At 49.9% G+C, this 17941-nt stretch overlaps 1 protein-coding gene across 2 annotated transcripts in view; it reads right to left on the reverse strand.

The window, feature by feature from the left end:
- FOXK2 (forkhead box K2) overlaps nt 1–17941 on the reverse strand; it is a 125971-nt gene that overhangs the window by 8864 nt on the left and 99166 nt on the right. The window contains exons 5-9 of one of the 2 annotated variants that reach the window (XM_068263504.1): nt 17521–17717; nt 16765–16940; nt 15088–15381; nt 11698–11907; nt 5110–5169 (exon numbers count right to left, since the gene is read on the reverse strand). In XM_068263504.1, coding sequence (XP_068119605.1) covers nt 5110–5169; nt 11698–11907; nt 15088–15381; nt 16765–16940; nt 17521–17717 — 937 coding nt within the window. The remainder of the gene's footprint in view (nt 1–5109; nt 5170–11697; nt 11908–15087; nt 15382–16764; nt 16941–17520; nt 17718–17941) is intronic. The other variant, XM_068263505.1, reaches the window with a different exon arrangement.

Below are 17941 nucleotides of genomic sequence, written 5' to 3' on the forward strand. Positions count from 1 at the left end.
TTGTTTAAATCCTTCTCAGGGAATCTCTTTGTATAATATCCCTGTGTCTCTGCATCCGCTATGTCCCTGTGTCAGTGCTTTTTTGCACTGCGCATGTGCAGGGAGGGACGCAGAGACACTGAGGAGAGCTGAGGGAGGACAGGGCCAGAAGGGACAGGCGTATATGCGCGGCGGAGTGGCTAAGGTCACTAGTATCTTTATAAAGAATAAAAGCCTTGCTGAGAATCCCCCATGAAGAGATGGACTAGTCCAAAGCCTGTCACTTCTGTCATATTTCTAGTACCTACTGTAAGTACCTACATAGGAGAAAATTTATGGCTCATTTTGCTCTGGAAAAAAATATACTTATTTGTCTAGGTTTGCACATATTTTAAATTTTTTGTCATAGTGCCCCTTTAATAGTGTAAGAATGGCTGCAGTTTATATTTTCCCAGTGAAATTTGCATTTGTTTTCGCTCACTTTTTGGTTATGGGGATAAAAAGTATTTTACAGTCGTGTTCAAAATTATTCAAATTTGAAATCACACTGAAATTGAGTGTTTTGGCCAGATTGACATTGATTTTGATCATTTCAGTCATCTTGTTTACAATTAAATCGAAGAGGCACTTGTAAGTCAGACAAATATAACATAACATTTATAATGAAATAACCACAAATGCCTTTTCTGTGCTCACATCATGATCAGTTTTATTCAACCCCCAAGTGACATTCATTCTTAGTACTAATAACAGCTTTTAAACATGAAGCATAGCTTGACACAAGTGTCTTGCAGCCATCTATGTGTATCTCAGCCCATTCTTCATGGGCAAAAGCCTCCAGTTCAGTCACATTCTTAGGCTTGTGCGCTGCAACTGCTTTCTTTAAGTCCCACCAGAGGTTCTCAATCGGATTTAAGTCTGGTGACTGCGATGGCCACTCCAAAATGTTCCAGCCTTTAATCTGCAACCATGCTCTAGTGGACTTGGAGGTATGCTTGGGATCATTGTCCTGCTGAAAGGTCCAACGTCTTCCAAGCCTCAGGTTTGTGACGAACTGCATCACATTTTTATCAAATATTTCCTGGTACTGAAGAGAATTCATGGTACCTTGCACATGCTGAAGCTTCCCTGTACCTGCAGAAGCAAAACAGCCCCAAAGCATGATTGACCCCCCGCCATGCTTCACAGTAGGCAAGGTGTTCTTTTCTTCATAGGCCTTGTTCTTCCTTCTCCAAACATCCATGGGCCCAAACAGTTCTAATTTTGTTTCATCAGTCCACAGAACACTATCCCAAAACTTGTGTTTTATCCACATGACTTTTTGGCATACTGCAGTCGACTCTTCTTATTCTTTGGAGAAAGCAAGGGAGTTCTGGCATAGAGGCCTTCATTACGCAGTGTGTGCCTTACTGTCTGAGCTGAAACTTCAGTACCCGCATCTGACAAATCTTTTTTCAGTTCCTCAGCAGTCACATGGGGACTTTTCTCCACTTTGCACTTCAGGTAGCGCACAGCAGTCGAAGTCAGCATCTTCTTTCTGCCACGACCAGGTAGCGTTTCAATGGTGCCCTTTGCCTTGAATTTGATGCTTCCTATGGTGTCTCTTGGTATGTTTAAAGAGGAACTCCAGTGAAAATAATGTAGTAAAAAAAGTGCTTCATTTTACCAGGATTATGTATAAATGATTTAGTCAGTGTTTGCTCATTGTAAAATCTTTCCTCTCCCCGATTTACATTCTGACATTTATTACATGGTGACATTTTTACTGTGGGCAGGTTATGTAGCTGCTCCTAGCTGTTTTGGCTGTTCGAGACAGCTGTAAACAGCTATTTCCTGTCTGTGAACATTGTTACATTGTGGCAGTTTGCCCAGAGTACCGCGGTACTCAGAGCTTCTTGTGGGAGGGGTTTCAGCACAAAATCAGTCATACAGCGCCCCCTGATGGTCTGTTTGTGAAAAGCATTATATTTCTCATGTAAAAGGGGGTATCAGCTACTGATTGGGATAAAGTTCAATTCTAGGTTGGAGTTTCTCTTTAACATCTTTGCAATCTTCTTATAGCCATTGCCCTTCCTGTGAAGAGTAATCACCTCTTCTCTTGTCTTCCTGGACCATTCTCTTGTCTTCACCATGTTTGTAAACACACCAGTAAATGTCTAGAAGGAGCTTAGTATCACAGTCATTTTCAATCTGCCTAATTGGTGCTTATTATGCTTGATTGCTGCTCGTTAACATCCACAGGTGTTTTCAATACCTGATTGAAAACACTTGAATGAACCTCTGTTCTTAAGAGTGGTAGTCTTTAAGGGGTTGAATAATTGTGTCAATGAAGAAATCATACAAAAAAAACATTTACCGGTAATACTATTACAAAAACAATTGATGTCATTTTAGTTGCATTTGGTTCTTTAAAAAGTCCTTGTAAGATTTCATTCTGAACACGATTACAAATGTACACTAAATTCCCTAAAACCCTTTATAGCATTGGGGGTTGAATAATTTTGAACACAACTGTATACCGTATATACTCGCATATAAGCCGACCCGCATATAAGCCGACCCCCCAACTTTTCCCTGAAAAAACAGGGAAAAATGATTGACCCCCATATAAGCCGGGGGTAGGAAATGCTGGATTGGTGCAGCCCCCCAGTGTGTCCCAATATAGCTAGTATAGTGCCCAGTATAGGTAGGTAGTGTCCAGTATAGCTAGTATAGTGCCCAGTATAGCTAGTAAAGTGCCCAGTATAGCCAGTATAGTGCCCAGTATGGGTAGGTAGTGCCTCAGTTTAGCCAGTATAGTGCCCAGTTTAGCTAGTATAGTGCCCAGTTTAGCCAGTATAGTGCCCAGTTTAGCCAGTATAGTGCCCAGTTTAGCCAGTATAGTGCCCAGTTTAGCTAGTATAGTGCCCCAGTATGGCTAGTAAAGTGCCCAGTTTAGCCAGTATAGTGCCCAGTTTAGCCAGTATAGTGCCCAGTTTAGCTAGTATAGTACCCAAGTATGGCTAGTATAGTGCCCAGTTTAGCTAGTATAGTGCCCAGTTTAGCTAGTATAGTGCCCCAGTATGGCTAGTAAAGTGCCCAGTTTAGCCAGTATAGTGCCCAGTTTAGCCAGTATAGTGCCCAGTTTAGCTAGTATAGTACCCAAGTATGGCTAGTATAGTGCCCAGTTTAGCCAGTATAGTGCCCAGTTTAGCCAGTATAGTGCCCAGTTTAGCCAGTATAGTGCCCAGTTTAGCTAGTATAGTACCCAAGTATGGCTAGTAAAGTGCCCAGTTTAGCCAGTATAGTGCCCAGTTTAGCCAGTATAGTGCCCAGTTTAGCCAGTATAGTGCCCAGCATAGGTGGGTAGTGCTCCCCCCCGCTCCCCCCGCGGCCGCCGCTGCTGCTATTACCTTGTTAGACAGCGGCTGCTTCCTAATCCGCGTTCCTCTTCTTCCTCAGAGTGCATCACAGCAGCGCGCCCGGCGCTGCTGCTGTGACGATGCAGGGGGCAGGAAAGAGCGCGGCTCCCTATAGCGGCGATCTGTATCGCCGTTACCAAGGGAACCGCTCTTTCCTGCCCCCTGCATCGTCACAGCAGCAGCGCCGGGCGCGCTGCTGTGATGCACTCTGAGGAAGAAGAGGAACGCGGATTAGGAAGCGGCCGCTGTCTAACAAGGTAATAGCAGCAGCGGCCGCGGGGGGAGCGGGGAGGGGGGGGGAGCGGGGCGCGGACCACCCGACCACCCACCACTAGACCACCAGGGAAGACTCGCATACAAGCCGACCCCCCAACTTTTGACCCCCTTTTTGGGGGTCAAAAATTCGGCTTGTATGCGAGTATATACGGTATGTTATTCCAGGTAATGTACTATGTGTGTCAAATGTCATTCAAATCCGTTCAGCCATTGTTGAGTGATTCAGTAACAAACATCCAAACTTTCCCATATACAACATTAGTGAGATTCCCTTAGTGACTGCATACAGGATGGACGCCCCCGTGGAGTCGGGGATATGGAGCGCCCCCTGTAGGTAAGTCCGTCTAATGCTGCCCCCTCACAAGGCTCACATCATTTACTAGCTTCCCTGGGGGGTATCATTTTAAATATTTTTATATATGAGGTTCATGGGGTAACTAAAAAAATCTGCAAATCTCTCCACATGTAAAATGCCCATAATGCTTCACTTCAGTACAGTGGGCGGAGCCATGCAAACGATTCTATTCATTCCAGTGCTGTTTCAGTAGGAGGAGCTTGTAGGTCCACTGGAAAAACTTAAAGGACACCACAACTGAGAGGGATATGGAGGCGGCCATATGTATACCAGTTACCTGGCAGTCCTGGGCATCTCACTGGCTGCAGTAGTGACTGAATCACACACCAGAAACAAGCATGCAGCTAATCCAGTCAGAGCACCTGATCTGCTGCATGCTTGTTCAGGGTCTACGGCTAAAAGTAGAGGATCAGCAAGACAGAAAGGCAATCTGCATTGTTTAAAGGAAATATGGCAGCCTCCATAACCCTCTCTAAGTGATTTTAGCAGTCTATAACTTATGTTCTCCTACAGAGACATATCCATCAACCGAAGCTATGAAATACGGGCCAGGGCAGGGATGCGCTCCTGTGTGACATCACCGGCAGGCGGGAAAGGCCCCCTGTGTGGCATTACCGGCAAAAGGGGGGGGTCCACTGTGTGGCATCAATGGCAGAAGGGAGGGGCCACTGTGTGGCATCACCAGCAAGTGGGAGGAGCACCTGTGTGGCATCACCAGCAAGTGGGAGGAGCACCTGTGTGACACTAGCAGGAGGGAGGGGCTCCTGTGTGACATCACTGGTGGGAAAAGCCCATGTGAACATCCCAGTCAGAGGTCAGTCACTATGACCCAATTGAGGTTTTACGGGAAGACGCTTAGGCCTGACAGTCTCTACAGGTCGCCGGTTGCAGCCGCTCAGCGGTTTGTAAAGCAATTTCAGAAGCGATTCCTGGCATTATCTGTAAGGCTTATATTTCAGTGCTAGCGGTTGCAAAAGCGATTGTGATTAGCATTGTTTTTGTGGTTGGGGTAGTTAAACGGCTGCGCATCCAGCAGGGCGACACAATGACATCATCAGCCCAGAGACATAAGACAGAACAAGACAACATGGCTCCTACCTCTGTTTCCACCTCCTCGCCACTGCCAGGCTCTGTCAATCAGGGCGGAGCTGGAGATCGCTGAAAGAAATATCCAGCTCAAGATTGTCATGTGTAGGCGGGACTAATCAGCTATCCCGATCCCATTCACAAATTAAGGCGGGGGAGGGGAAGTGGGAGGGACTGGACATGTGATTGGATATTGACAGACACTAAGACATGAGACAGCTGAACAGTCACTAGTGGACAACATAAAGCAGAGAGAACAGCGCAGCCTACTGGAAGAGCAGCAAACTCAAAGTGAACCGGTCACATGATCATTTATCAACAAAATATTGACATGAAATGTGTAATCTATTCCGGGGAAACCAGGGGCTGTGCCGCCGGGGAAGGAAAGTAGACAGGTGATCCTGGAGGAAGAAAAAGGGGCGGAGTGAACCTGGGGGAATGGAAAAGGGGCGAGGTGAGTCTGGGGGGAGGGGTGGGGTTAATTTGGGGAAGGAAAGTGGACAAGTGAACTCGGAGGAAGGTGGTGGCATGGTTAATTTGGTGAAGGGGAGGGGTTAATCTGGGAAGGAGAGTCAGTGGGTGGTCCCAGAGGAAGGAGAGGGGCCGTACGGAACCAGGGGGAAGAGAAGGGGCGGGGTGAGTCTTGGGGGGGGAAGGGGTTGGGTTTATCTGGGAAGGAGAGTCAGTGGGTGGTCCCAGAGGAAGGAGAGGGGCCGTAGTGAACCAGGGGGAATGGAGAAGGGGCGGGATGAGTCTTGGAGGGGGAAAGGGGTGGGGTTAATCTGGGAAAGAGTCAGAGGGAGGTCCCAGGGGAAAGAGAGAGGGCGGAGTGAACCTAGGGGAATGGAGAAGGGTGGGGGTGAGTCTAGGGGGAGGGGCAGGGTCAATCTGGGAAGGAGAGTCAGCGGGTGGTCCCAGGAGAGGGGGCGGAGTGAACCTGGGGGGAATGGAGAAGGGGCGGGGTGAGTCTAGGGGGAGGGGCAGGGTCAATCTGGGAAAGAGTCAGCGGGTAGTCCCGGGAGAGGGGGCAGAGTGAACCTGGGGGGAATGGAGAAGGGGCGGGGTGAGTCTAGGGGGAGGGGCAGAGTCAATCTGGGAAAGAGTCAGCGGGTGGTCCCGGGAGAGGGGGCGGAGTGAACCTCTGGGGAATGGAGAAGGGGCGGGGTGAGTCTAGGGGGAGGGACAGGGTTAATATGGGAAAGAGTCAGCGGGTGGTCCCAGAGGAAGGAGAGGGGGCGGAGTGAACCAGAGGGAATGGAGAAGGGCGGGGGTGATTCTAGGGGGAGGGGGCAGGGTTAATCTGATGAAGGAAATTGGACTAGTGATCCTAGAGGAAGGAGAGGGGGCGGAGTGAACCTGGCTACAGCAGCAATTTATTTTAAGGGGCTATAAGACAAAGCATTAGCGTGACAGGTTCACTTTAGGCATCACTGCAAAAGACATTAGAGAAACTGAGAGGAGTAAAGTGTAGAAAATGCATAAAATGCTGAAAATACAACATTTATTCATTGTATCACAACATATATCCACGTTACAGATTTCCTAATGTGTTATGTAGAAGACCTTACACTGCACTGACTTATTCCTGCAGACCAACAGCATGTGGCTCTGTAACTTGCAGACACAGGACATCTGAAGTCACACGCATTACAAATGCAGGCAGATTCACCTGTGCATGCGCAAACCTGTAGGCCAACTAGTGGAAACTGCACTATGATCAGTACTGCTGGGAGGGGTCAGTGTGGTCATAGAGAGAGGAGCAGTAGTGCTGGGAGGGGTCAGTATGGTTAGAGGGAGGAGCAGCACTGCTGGGAGGGGTCAGTATGGTTATAGAGGGAGGAGCAGCGCTGCTTGGAGGGGTCAGTATGGTTATAGAGGGAGGAGCAGCGCTGCTTGGAGGGGTCAGTATGGTTATAGAGGGAGGAGCAGTAGTGCTGGGAGGGGTCAGTATGGTTATAGAGGGAGGAGCAGTAGTGCTGGGAGGGGTCAGTATGGTTATAGAGGGAGGAGCAGTAGTGCTGGGAGGGGTCAGTATGGTTATAGAGGGAGCAGCAGTAGTGCTGGGAGGGTTCAGTAAGGTTATAGAGGGAGGAGCAGTAGTGCTGGGAGGGGTCAGTGTGGTCATAGAGAGAGGAGCAGTAGTGCTGGGAGGGGTCAGTGTGGTCAGAGGGAGGAGCAGCGCTGCTGGGAGGGGTCAGTGTGGTTATAGAGGGAGGGGCAGTAGTGTTGGGAGGGGTCAGTATGGTTATAGAGAGAGGAGCAGCAAAGCCGGAGGGGTCAGTATGGTTATAGAGGGAGGCGCAGCGCTGCTGGGAGGGGTCAGTATGGTTATAGAGGGAGGAGCAGTAGTGCTGGTAGGGGTCAGTATGGTTATAGAGAGAGGAGCAGCACTGCTGGGAGGGGTCAGTGTGGTTACAGAGCGAGGAGCAGTGCTGCTGGGAGGGGTCAGTATTGTTACAGAGCGAGGAGCAGTGCTGCTGGGAGGGGTCAGTATGGTTATAGAGGGAGGAGCAGTAGTGCTGGGAGGGGTCAGTATGGTTATAGAGGGAGGAGCAGTAGTGCTGGGAGGGGTCAGTGTGGTCATAGACAGAGGAGCAGCGCTGCTGGGAGGGGTCAGTATGGTTATAGAGGGTGGAGCAGTGCTGCTGGGAGGGGTCAGTATGGTTATAGAGGGAGGAGCAGTGCTGCTGGGAGGGGTCAGTATCGCTGCTGGGAGGGGTCAGTATGGTTATAGAGGGAGGAGCAGCGCTGCTGGGAGGGGTCAGTATGGTTATAGAGGGAGGACCAGTAGTGCTGGGAGGGGTCAGTATGGTTATAGAGGGAGGACCAGTAGTGCTGGGAGGGGTCAGTATGGTTATAGAGGGAGGAGCAGTAGTGCTGGGAGGGGTCAGTATGGTTATAGAGGGAGGAGCAGTAGTGCTGGGAGGGGTCAGTATGGTTATAGAGGGAGCAGCAGTAGTGCTGGGAGGGTTCAGTATGGTTATAGAGGGAGGAGCAGTAGTGCTGGGAGGGGTCAGTATGGTTATAGAGGGAGGAGCAGTAGTGCTGGGAGGGGTCAGTATGGTTATAGAGGGAGGAGCAGTAGTGCTGGGAGGGGTCAGTATGGTTATAGAGGGAGGAGCAGTTGTGCTGGGAGAGGTCAGTGTGGTCATAGAGAGAGGAGCAGCGCTGCTGGGAGGGGTCAGTATGGTTATAGAGGGAGGAGCAGCGCTGCTTGGAGGGGTCAGTATGGTTATAGAGGGAGGACCAGTAGTGCTGAGAGGGTTCAGTGTGGTCATAGAGAGAGGAGCAGCGCTGCTGGGAGGGGTCAGTGTGGTTATAGAGGGAGGAGCAGTGCTGCTGGGAGGGGTCAGTGTGGTTATAGAGGGGGGAGCAGTAGTGCTGGGAGGGGCCAGTGTGTTTATAGAGGGAGGAGCAGTAGTGCTGGGAGGGGTCAGTATAGTTATAGAGGGAGGAGCAGTAGTACTGAAAGGGGTCAGTATGGTCATAGAGGGAGGAGCAGTAGTGCTGGGAGGGGCCAGTGTGTTTATAGAGGGAGGAGCAGTAGTGCTGGGAGGGGTCAGTATAGTTATAGAGGGAGGAGCAGTAGTGCTGAAAGGGGTCAGTATGGTCATAGAGGGAGGAGCAGCAAAGCCGGAGGGGTCAGTATGGTTATAGAGGGAGGAGCAGTACTGCTGGGAGGAATTAGTAATAGAGAGAGTAAAGTAGAAAAGGTGGGAGGAGTCAGTATGGTTAGGAGGGGTCAGTGCAGTTAGAGGGAGGAGCAGTAGTGCTGGGAAAGGTCTGTATGGTTATAGATGGAGGATCAGCAGTGCTGGGAGGGGTCAATAGGGCAAGAGAGGGAGGAGCAGTAGTGCTGGGAGGAGTCAGTAAGGCAAGAGAAAGAGGAGCAGTAGTGCTGGGAGGAGTCAGTAAGGCAAGAGAAAGAGGAGCAGTGGTGCTGGGAGGAGTTAGTGTTATTACAGAGAGGGTGGAACAGTAGTGCTGGGAGGAGTCAATGTTATTACAGAGATGGTGGAGCAGTATTACTTGGGGGGGGGGAGGGGGTCAGTAAGGCGAGAGAGGGAGGAGCAGTAGTGCTGGGAGGAGTCAGTGTTATTACAGAGAGGGTGGAACAGTAGTGCTGGGAGGAGTCAATGTTATTACAGAGATGGTGGAGCAGTATTACTTGGGGGGGGGGAGGGGGTCAGTAAGGCGAGAGAGGGAGGAGCAGTAGTGCTGGGAGGAATCAGTGTTATTACAGAGATGGTGAAGCAGTAGTGCTGGGAGGAGTCAGTGTTATTACAGAGATGGTGGAGCAGTAGTGCTGGGAGGGGTCATTAAGGCGAGAGAGGGAGGAGCAGTAGTGCTGGGAGGAGTCAGTAAGGCAAGAGAAAGAGGAGCAGTAGTGCTGGGAGGAGTCAGTGTTATTACAGTGATGGTGGAGCAGTAGTGCTGGGAGGAGTCAGTGTTATTACAGAGATGGTGAAGCAGTAGTGCTGGGAGGAGTCAGTAAGGCAAGAGAGGGAGGAGCAGTAGTGCTGGGAGGAGTCAGTAAGGCAAGAGAAAGAGGGGCAGTAGTGCTGGGAGGAGTCAGTGTTATTACAGAGATGGTGGAGCAGTAGTGCTGGGAGGGGTCAGTAGGCGAGAGAGGGAGGAGCAGTAGTGCTGGGAGGAGTCAGTAAGGCAAGAGAAAGAGGAGCAGTAGTGCTGGGAGGAGTCAGTGTTATTACAGTGATGGTGGAGCAGTAGTGCTGGGAGGGGTCAGCAAGGTGAGAGACGGAGGAGCAGTAGTGCTGGGAGGAGTCAGTAAGGCAAGAGAAAGAGGAGCAGTAGTGCTGGGAGGAGTCAGTGTTATTACAGAGAGGGTGGAACAGTAGTGCTGGGAGGAATCAGTGTTATTACAGAGATGGTGAAGCAGTAGTGCTGGGAGGAGTCAGTGTTATTACAGAGATGGTGAAGCAGTAGTGCTGGGAGGGGTCAGTGTTATTACAGAGATGGTGAAGCAGTAGTGCTGGGAGGAGTCAGTGTTATTACAGAGATGGTGAAGCAGTAGTGCTGGGAGGGGTCAGTAAGGCGAGAGAAAGAGGAGCAGTGGTGCTGGGAGGAGTCAGTGTTATTACAGAGATGGAGGAGCAGTAGTACTGGGAGGAGTCAATGTTATTACAGAGATGGAGCAGTAGCTCTGAAAGAAGTCAGTATGGTTACAGAAAAGGCACATTAGTGCTGGGAGGAGTAGAAACGCTGGGAGGAGTCAGTAATAGAGAAGGAGGAGTAGAAAAGCCGGGAGGAGTCAGTAATAGAGAAGGAGGAGTAGAAAAGCTGGGAGGAGTTAGTATGGTTACAGAGGGAGGAGCAGTTGTGCTAGAAGGGGAGGAGGAGCAGCAGTGCTGGGAGAGGTCATTACTTACTGGGTGCTTGGAGGAGTCAGTATTAGAGAGTATCAGCAGTGCTGGGAAGAGTCAGTATTGGAGAGGGAGGAGCAGCAGTGCTGGGAGGATTCAGTATTGGAGGGGGAGGAGCAGCAGTGCTGGGAGGAGTCAGTATTAGAGAGGATCGGCAGTGCTGGGAGGCATTAAACAGGGAGGAGCAGAAGTGCTAGGAGGAGTCAGCATTGGATAAGGAGTGGTTTTCAGTGCAGAGAGTGCTCCATCACCAGACAGGAGCGCAGAGAAATGACAGTTGTGTACGAGTTGTTCAGGCCTCCTACACTTAGGACACGATGAGGGAAGGAGAGAGGAAGGACATCCTCCACCTTCCCTGGTGACGTGGAGTAAGAGGGAGGCGCATCAAAGCTAGGAGGAGTCAGTCTGGTTACAGAGGGAGGGGCAGCAGTGCTGGGAGGAGTCAGTAAGAGAGAGAGGGACAGCAGTGCTGGGAGGAGTCAGTACTAGAGAGGAAAGAGCAGCAGTGCAGGGAGGAGTCAGTATGGTTACAGAGGAAGGAGCAGTAGTGCTGGGAGGAGTCAGTACTAGAGGAGGGGCAGCAGTGCTGGGATGAGTCAGTATTAGAGCGGGAGGAGCAGCAGTGCTGTGCTGGGAGGAGTCAGTATTAGAGAGGGAGGAGCAGTAGTGCCGGGAGGAGTCAGTATTAGAGAAAGAGGGGCAGCAGTGCTGGGAGGAGTCAGTATTGGATAAGGAGTGATTCCTCCACCTTCCCTGGTGACGTGGGGTTAGAGGGAGGAGCAGCAGTGCTGTGCTGGGAGGAGTCAGTATTAGAGAGGGAGGAGCAGTAGTACTGGGAGGAGTCAGTATTAGAGAGGGAGGAGCAGCAGTGTTGGGAGGAGTCAGTATTAGAGGGAGGAGCAGCAGTGCTGGGAGGAGTCAGTATTAGAGAGGGAGGAGCAGCAGTGCTGGGAGGAGTCAGTATTAGAGAGGGAGGAGCAGCAGTGCTGGGAGGAGTCAGTTTTCGAGCGGGAGGAGCAGCAGTGCTGGGATGAGTCAGTATTAGAGAGGGAGGAGCAGCAGTGCTGGGAGGAGTCCGTATTAGAGAGGGAGGAGCAGCAGTGCTGGGAGGAGTCAGTATTAGAGAGGCAGGAGCGGCAGTGCTGGGAGGAGTCCACCTTCCATGGTGACGTGGGGTTATAAGGAGGAGCCTGTGTGACAGACAGGGTGCTCTTACCTGTAGTGACCTGTCCTTGTATGGCGGTGCTGAGGGGCAGCACATGGGTGCCATTCTGTGTGACGGCTTTGATGGGGAGCTGGTGTTGCCCTAGAGGAGCTTGCTGCACTATAGTAACCGTCTGGATGGGGGTAGAGGATGAGGTCTGGATGATGCGGCTGGCTGTGCTCAGCGCTGGGTGGCTCATTGCTGGAATTGCTTCTACTTTCACTGCAGACACAAAGAGACAGGAGTGAGAAAAGATAGCTGGGATAGCACCATATGTATGACAATACCAATGTTATCCTGTAGGTGGCAGTGTCACCACTGCGGTCTGTCCCTGCAGGCATCCCATGATGGAGGATTGACTTCTTCGCAGTGGGAGGGACGAGTACTTAATAGGTTGCATGCACGCTGTTACAGGAAACTAACATCCTCCTCTAGTGGTAGACAGGTCATGTGTATGCTCGGTGTGTATTAGATCCCACAAGTGGGGCTTGCACTCTTTTGCAGGTAGGCACTTGCCTGTTTTTAAGTAGCGCTGTTCATTTCCTTGCTATATATCCCATGATGTGAGACTATAACTGGGATAGCACCATGTGTGTGACAATGCCTAAGTTCTCCTGTAGGTGGCAGTGTCACCACTGCGGTCTGTCCCTGCAGGCATCCCATGATGTGAGACTATAACTGGGATAGCACCGTGTGTGACAATACCTAAGTTCTCCTGTAGGTGGCAGTGTCACCAGTGCGGTCTGTGCTAGTCCTTGCAGGCATCCCATGATGTGAGACTGGCGGAGTGTTCTGTGCGACAGATCTGCCAATACATCTCATCACTACTGTCCCACACAGGACTATACTGCCAATATATCTCATCACTACTGTCCCACACAGGACTGCACTACCAATCAGCCTCATGTATGAAGTAGAGAATATCTTCTAGCAGGGGTCCCCAACCTGTGGTCCGCAGGACATTTCATGGTGGGCCGCGGCTTCAGACTCACTTTCACGCAGATTAACATTTCACTTCTAATTCTAAGGGCAGCCGCGGCAGGAGGGCGGGCGCATCATACGTCTCCAGTCTCCAGGCCCGCCCCCCTCACTCTGTGCGACCGAAGCAGTGGGCGTGGGCGTACGCGTAATGCGTTTCAAGTCCCGCCCCCTCACTATGTGTGGCCAATCACCCCCTGGCGGCGACAACGCTATTATCGGAGGCGCCCATCCCGCCTCCTGCATCAGTGGGGATTCCTCTCGGAGGCCTGTCATGCCTCCATGTGGCCAATCACCCCCTTCTGAAGCGGTGGCCAATAGCAGCATATCGGAGGTGCCAGTCCCGCCTCCTCCATCAGTGCCCCAATCATCATTCCCCCTTCAGCCTCCCGTCCCGCCCCAAGGCCAATCAATGAATGGCTGCATGTATTTCATCACTGCGACACAGTCGCAGTGTATACGAGTGCAGCGTCTGGGCGCCATTAGAGAGAGGAGGTCAGACAGAGCCTGCTGCTGAGAGCCCACTCAGAGCCTGCACGAGCCTGACATCAAGTAAGCCTTACTTACTTAGTAAGGATCACACACATATACTGGGGTAACTACTGGCTATACTGGGCTAACTGTACTTGCTATACTGGGCTGACTGTACTTGCTATACTGTGGTAACTGTACTAGCTATACTGGGGTAACTATACTTGCTATACTAGGCTAACTGTACTTGCTATACTGTGGTAACTGTACTTGCTATACTAGGCTAACTGTACTTGCTATAGTGTGGTAACTTTACTTGCTATACTAGGCTAACTGTACTTGCTATAGTGTGGTAACTGTACCTGCTATACTGGGGTAACTATACTTGCTATACTGGGGTAACTGTACTTGCTATACTGTGGTAACTGTACTTGCTATACTGTGGTAACTGTACTTGCTACACTGTGGAATCTGGGAAAAAAGGGGGGGGCTGCTGCCGCCGACACTAGCCACGGCCACTCCCCCCCCCCCCCCCCCCCCCGGGGGCCCCGGAGAAAATTTTGGTCGGGATAGTGGGCCTCGGGCTCAAAAAGGTTGGGGACCCCTGTTCTACAGGACACACATGTGAGCCACTCCCCATTCCAACCCCCACTGACTTCAATCTCAGCCAATCAGCAGTTACTAGACTGGCTCCGCCTGGGGATTTGAATGGGAAGCTGAAATTGAAGCTCATCTCTTGTCTACAGAGCCATCACTGCCACGTGTGTCACTCTGCTATTGGCTTGCTGTGGTCACGTGATCATGCATGACTTCTGCTTGCTCCTGTTCTATCCTAGGAAGTGAGAGTGACATAGGGGCTGGTGAACAGTGTTGCTTGCAAATTTTCGCCCAAGTAATTTCTGCATCGAAAATCCCGTTTTCGAACTCGGCGAATTTTCGCGAAAATCTTCAGAAATATTCGTGTTTTCGACCAGCATGGAAAACTGAAGACACTTCACTGTATGCGGACGCTTATGCCCTTATGCGGAAAAATGTCCGCAATAATCCGCTAATACATGCGTATAGACGCAGTTACCGCACACGTACGGTACTACAACTATGCGGAAATACGTACGCAATGAACTACAAATTTAACACGAAAATTATGGGCATTAGGCGAAAATTAACGCAAAAATATTTGATCGCCTGTCGAAACGAAAATAGGTGAAAATTCGGCGAAAATAATTTTTGCCTTTTCGCTTATCACTGCTGGTGAACATACCAGTTACCTAACAGTCCTGCTATCAGGAAACTTGCATTGATGAAAAGGAAATACATTTTGTCAGCCTCCATATCCCTCAGCTCAGATTCCCTTTAAAGGAACACTATCATATAAAAATATTAAACACCAAAATAACAGATGTACATTAGTTTCAAAGTAAAACGCACTATTGATAACTTTTCTCCTATGTCGTAACTTAAAGGATACCCGAAGTGACATGTGACATGATGAGATAGACATGTGTATGTACAGTGCCTAGGACACAAATAACTAGGCTGTGTTCCTTGTTTTCTTTCTCTGCCGGAAAGAGTTAAATATCAGGTATGTAAGTGGCTGACTCAGTCCTGACTCAGACAGGAAGTGACTACAGTGTGACCCTCACTGATAAGAAATTCCTCTTTGTATCTCTTTCTTGCTCTCAGAAGCCATTTTCTGCTAGGAAAGTGATTTATCCTTGGAATGTCTTATCAGTGAGGGCCACTTAACTACCTGATAATTAACTCTTCAGGTAGAGAAAGGAAAAAAGGAACACAGCATAGTTATTTGTGTGCTAGGCACTGTACATACCCAGGTCTATCTCATCCAGTTACTTCGGGTATCCGAAGTGCACCTGAGCACACCTCAAGGCAAGCAACCCCCCACAGCGGTCTGATGATGGCTATACATGCTAGAGACACATACAGGTCACTTACCTTTAACCTCCTTGTGGTCACCGTTCTCTTGTGGTTCTAGTTTCGGCTGGGCCACCATCGCAGCCTGGGCTACCACGGCCTGACCGCTGACGGTATACGTGTTGACGGGGGTCAGGCCTGAGACGTTGGTGACGGACACAGCGGGGATCTGGTGCACCACATGCACGGTCTGCATCATGGTCGGCTGCTGGGAGGAGGTGACGGGGGTGGCCACAGCATACGTCATGGGTTTTATAGTCTGGGGAAGCTGTCGCTGTACAGTGATGAGGACCGGCTGGCTGGAGAGGGGAGATCCTGGTCAGGGAGAGACGAGATCACATCAGTATATCACACTACGAGATCTGCCATACAAACAAGACAATTACCAGAATGTCTCAAACAGGCGCTGCGTCCTACAGCACGCAAGGGGATCCCATCATGGCTGCGCGATTAGCCTCCCCTGGAAGCAGACTATCCCCGATTCCTGTGCCTGGGAGACCGTCACACGCTAATCATATGAGATGATGTAAATTTATGCTGCTAGGACTAGGACAGACTAATATGATCTGCTACTACATCTGATTCCAAGTTGCATACATTTCCACAAAATTAAATTTGTATCGACTTGAAAAGGTTAGTATCTCAGACCGCCGTAGGTTAAAACAGACCCCCAAAAAACCCAAACAAACATTACCTTCAAGGATAACGCATTGTATGTGCCGTAATAATACTCGTAGATAAACCTGCCCTGAGTCTCGCACTACATTTTTCAGCAAGGGCAGAATTTTCAGGACTAAACTCTGGACAGAAGCCAAGTCAGTGCGACAGAAAATCTGCTTCATTCAGCTGCAAAACTAAACAAATCAGAGTTCTCGGTCCTGTTGCCAGCAGTGTGTCCTCAGCCCGATACAAATGTTGTGTCTTCTCTTTACTTTTATGACTGCATTCCTCATTTGCATCGAAAAACATTCCAGTTTATTAACCCTTCCAATGGAAGGAAAAAAATAAATAAAGAGGGCCTTCAAATAAGTTATTGGCAGAACAATCACTGCAGGGAATGAGAGGGTGACTGCAGACATGCACTGAACATGCTGCATTCTGAACAATGTCAGACATTTGGAGAGCTAACAGAATAAACACAGAGGTAAAGAAATACTTACAGCAATTCTGGCAGTCATTTTGTTCTCTATGTGCGGAGGCTGTCTATGTGCACAGATGACCAATTACAGCAGACAGCGCTGATGAAGTGGGCGGGATCAGTAGAGGAGTCACGGTGAGGGGAAAGTGAACAGCAGAGAAGGTCAGTGAGAGGCAAATCATTTTGGCTTCGAGTGCGCCTTTAATGCAAGCTGTGTGCAGCTTGGAACCGACAGGGAGTGCATTTCACTGGCCAAGCTGCACGCAATGCATCTCACTGACCATCTCTAGTGAAAAGGCGGAGATCACAGGAAATATGTCACACAGGAAATACATAGCAGAGGAAATACGCCACACAGGAAATACGCCACACAGGAAATGCATAGAAGATGTAAATACGCCACACAGGAAATGCATCACTCAGGAAATATTTTACACAGGAAATACATAGCAGAGGAAATACGCCACAGGAAATACGCCACACAGGAAATGCATAGAAAATGTAAATACGCCACACAGGAAACGCATCACTCAGGAAATACGGCACACAGGAAATCTCACCTGGCGCACTCTGTGCAAACCGTGCCTCCTGGATCACTGCAAGCTTTGGCTGGATGGGGCTGGGCTCTGGCTCCATCGGGACGGGGGACCCCTCCCTAGACAGGCTCTCAGGGGTCTGGACTCCACTCGAGTGTGCCGACAGCACCCCGGTGTGGTTTGGAGATGCTGGGGCACTCCTAAAAAACAAATATATCACAACACAGCTTAAGATGTAGCAGAGGGAGGGGCAGCACACATCACAAGTGGGGAGGAGCATGTAACTGGTCTCTAGTGATTGGATAGGCTGTGGTCTCATGTATATGAGGTGTCAGTGATGTCACTGGTCTCTAGTGATTGGATAGGCTGTGGTCTCATGTATATGAGGTGTCAGTGATGTCACTGGTCTCTAGTGATTGGATAGGCTGTGGTCTCATGTATATGAGGTGTCAGTGATGTCACTGGTCTCTAGTGACTGGATAGGCTGTGGTCTCATGTATATGAGGCGTCAGTGATGTCACTGGTCTCTAGTGATTGGATAGGCTGCGTTCTCCAGTTTATAAGGCATCTGTGATGTCACTGGTCTCTAGTGATTGGGTAGGCTGCGTTCTCCAGTTTATGAGGGATTTGTGATGTCACTGGTCTCTAGTGATTGGATAGGCTGCGGTCTCTTGTATATGAGGCCTCAGTGATGTCACCGGTCTCTAGTGATTGGATAGGCTGTGATCTCATGTATGTGTCTTTGTGTATTTAGAGTAAAAGTATTTTTTCTCTTTTTACCTTGAAGACGACAGGGGTCCTAGGGGGGTCCTGAAGCAAGGTACACCCCGGGGCCTTCGTTTCCTAAATGCTTGCTCTATGAGTTTGCTCTCAGAGGCGGGGTCTATCCTCCAGAATGACCCCTTGCCCGGCTCCTCCTGGGATCGAGGGACTTTGATAAAGTATCGGTTGAGAGAGAGGTTGTGACGGATCGAGTTCTGCAGAAAGAAGTACAGAAAGCCTTGTTCACATGTAATATTACAGCAGCTATGACAGTATGGCAGCAGTTCTGTAATCAGTCAGCTGCCACCAGCAATCCTGGATGGCCTGATTATCTTCCCGGTGAGCAAAATCTGCAGCCCAGGCCTCTGCTGTACAAAGGAGCAAACATACACATAGATCTAGCCATGTATGGGCAGATTGACCGAGAGAAGGATCTCTC

Source organism: Hyperolius riggenbachi, chromosome 12 (genome assembly GCF_040937935.1).
Source record: "Hyperolius riggenbachi isolate aHypRig1 chromosome 12, aHypRig1.pri, whole genome shotgun sequence".
In the NCBI taxonomy this organism is placed as follows: Eukaryota; Metazoa; Chordata; class Amphibia; order Anura; family Hyperoliidae; genus Hyperolius; species Hyperolius riggenbachi.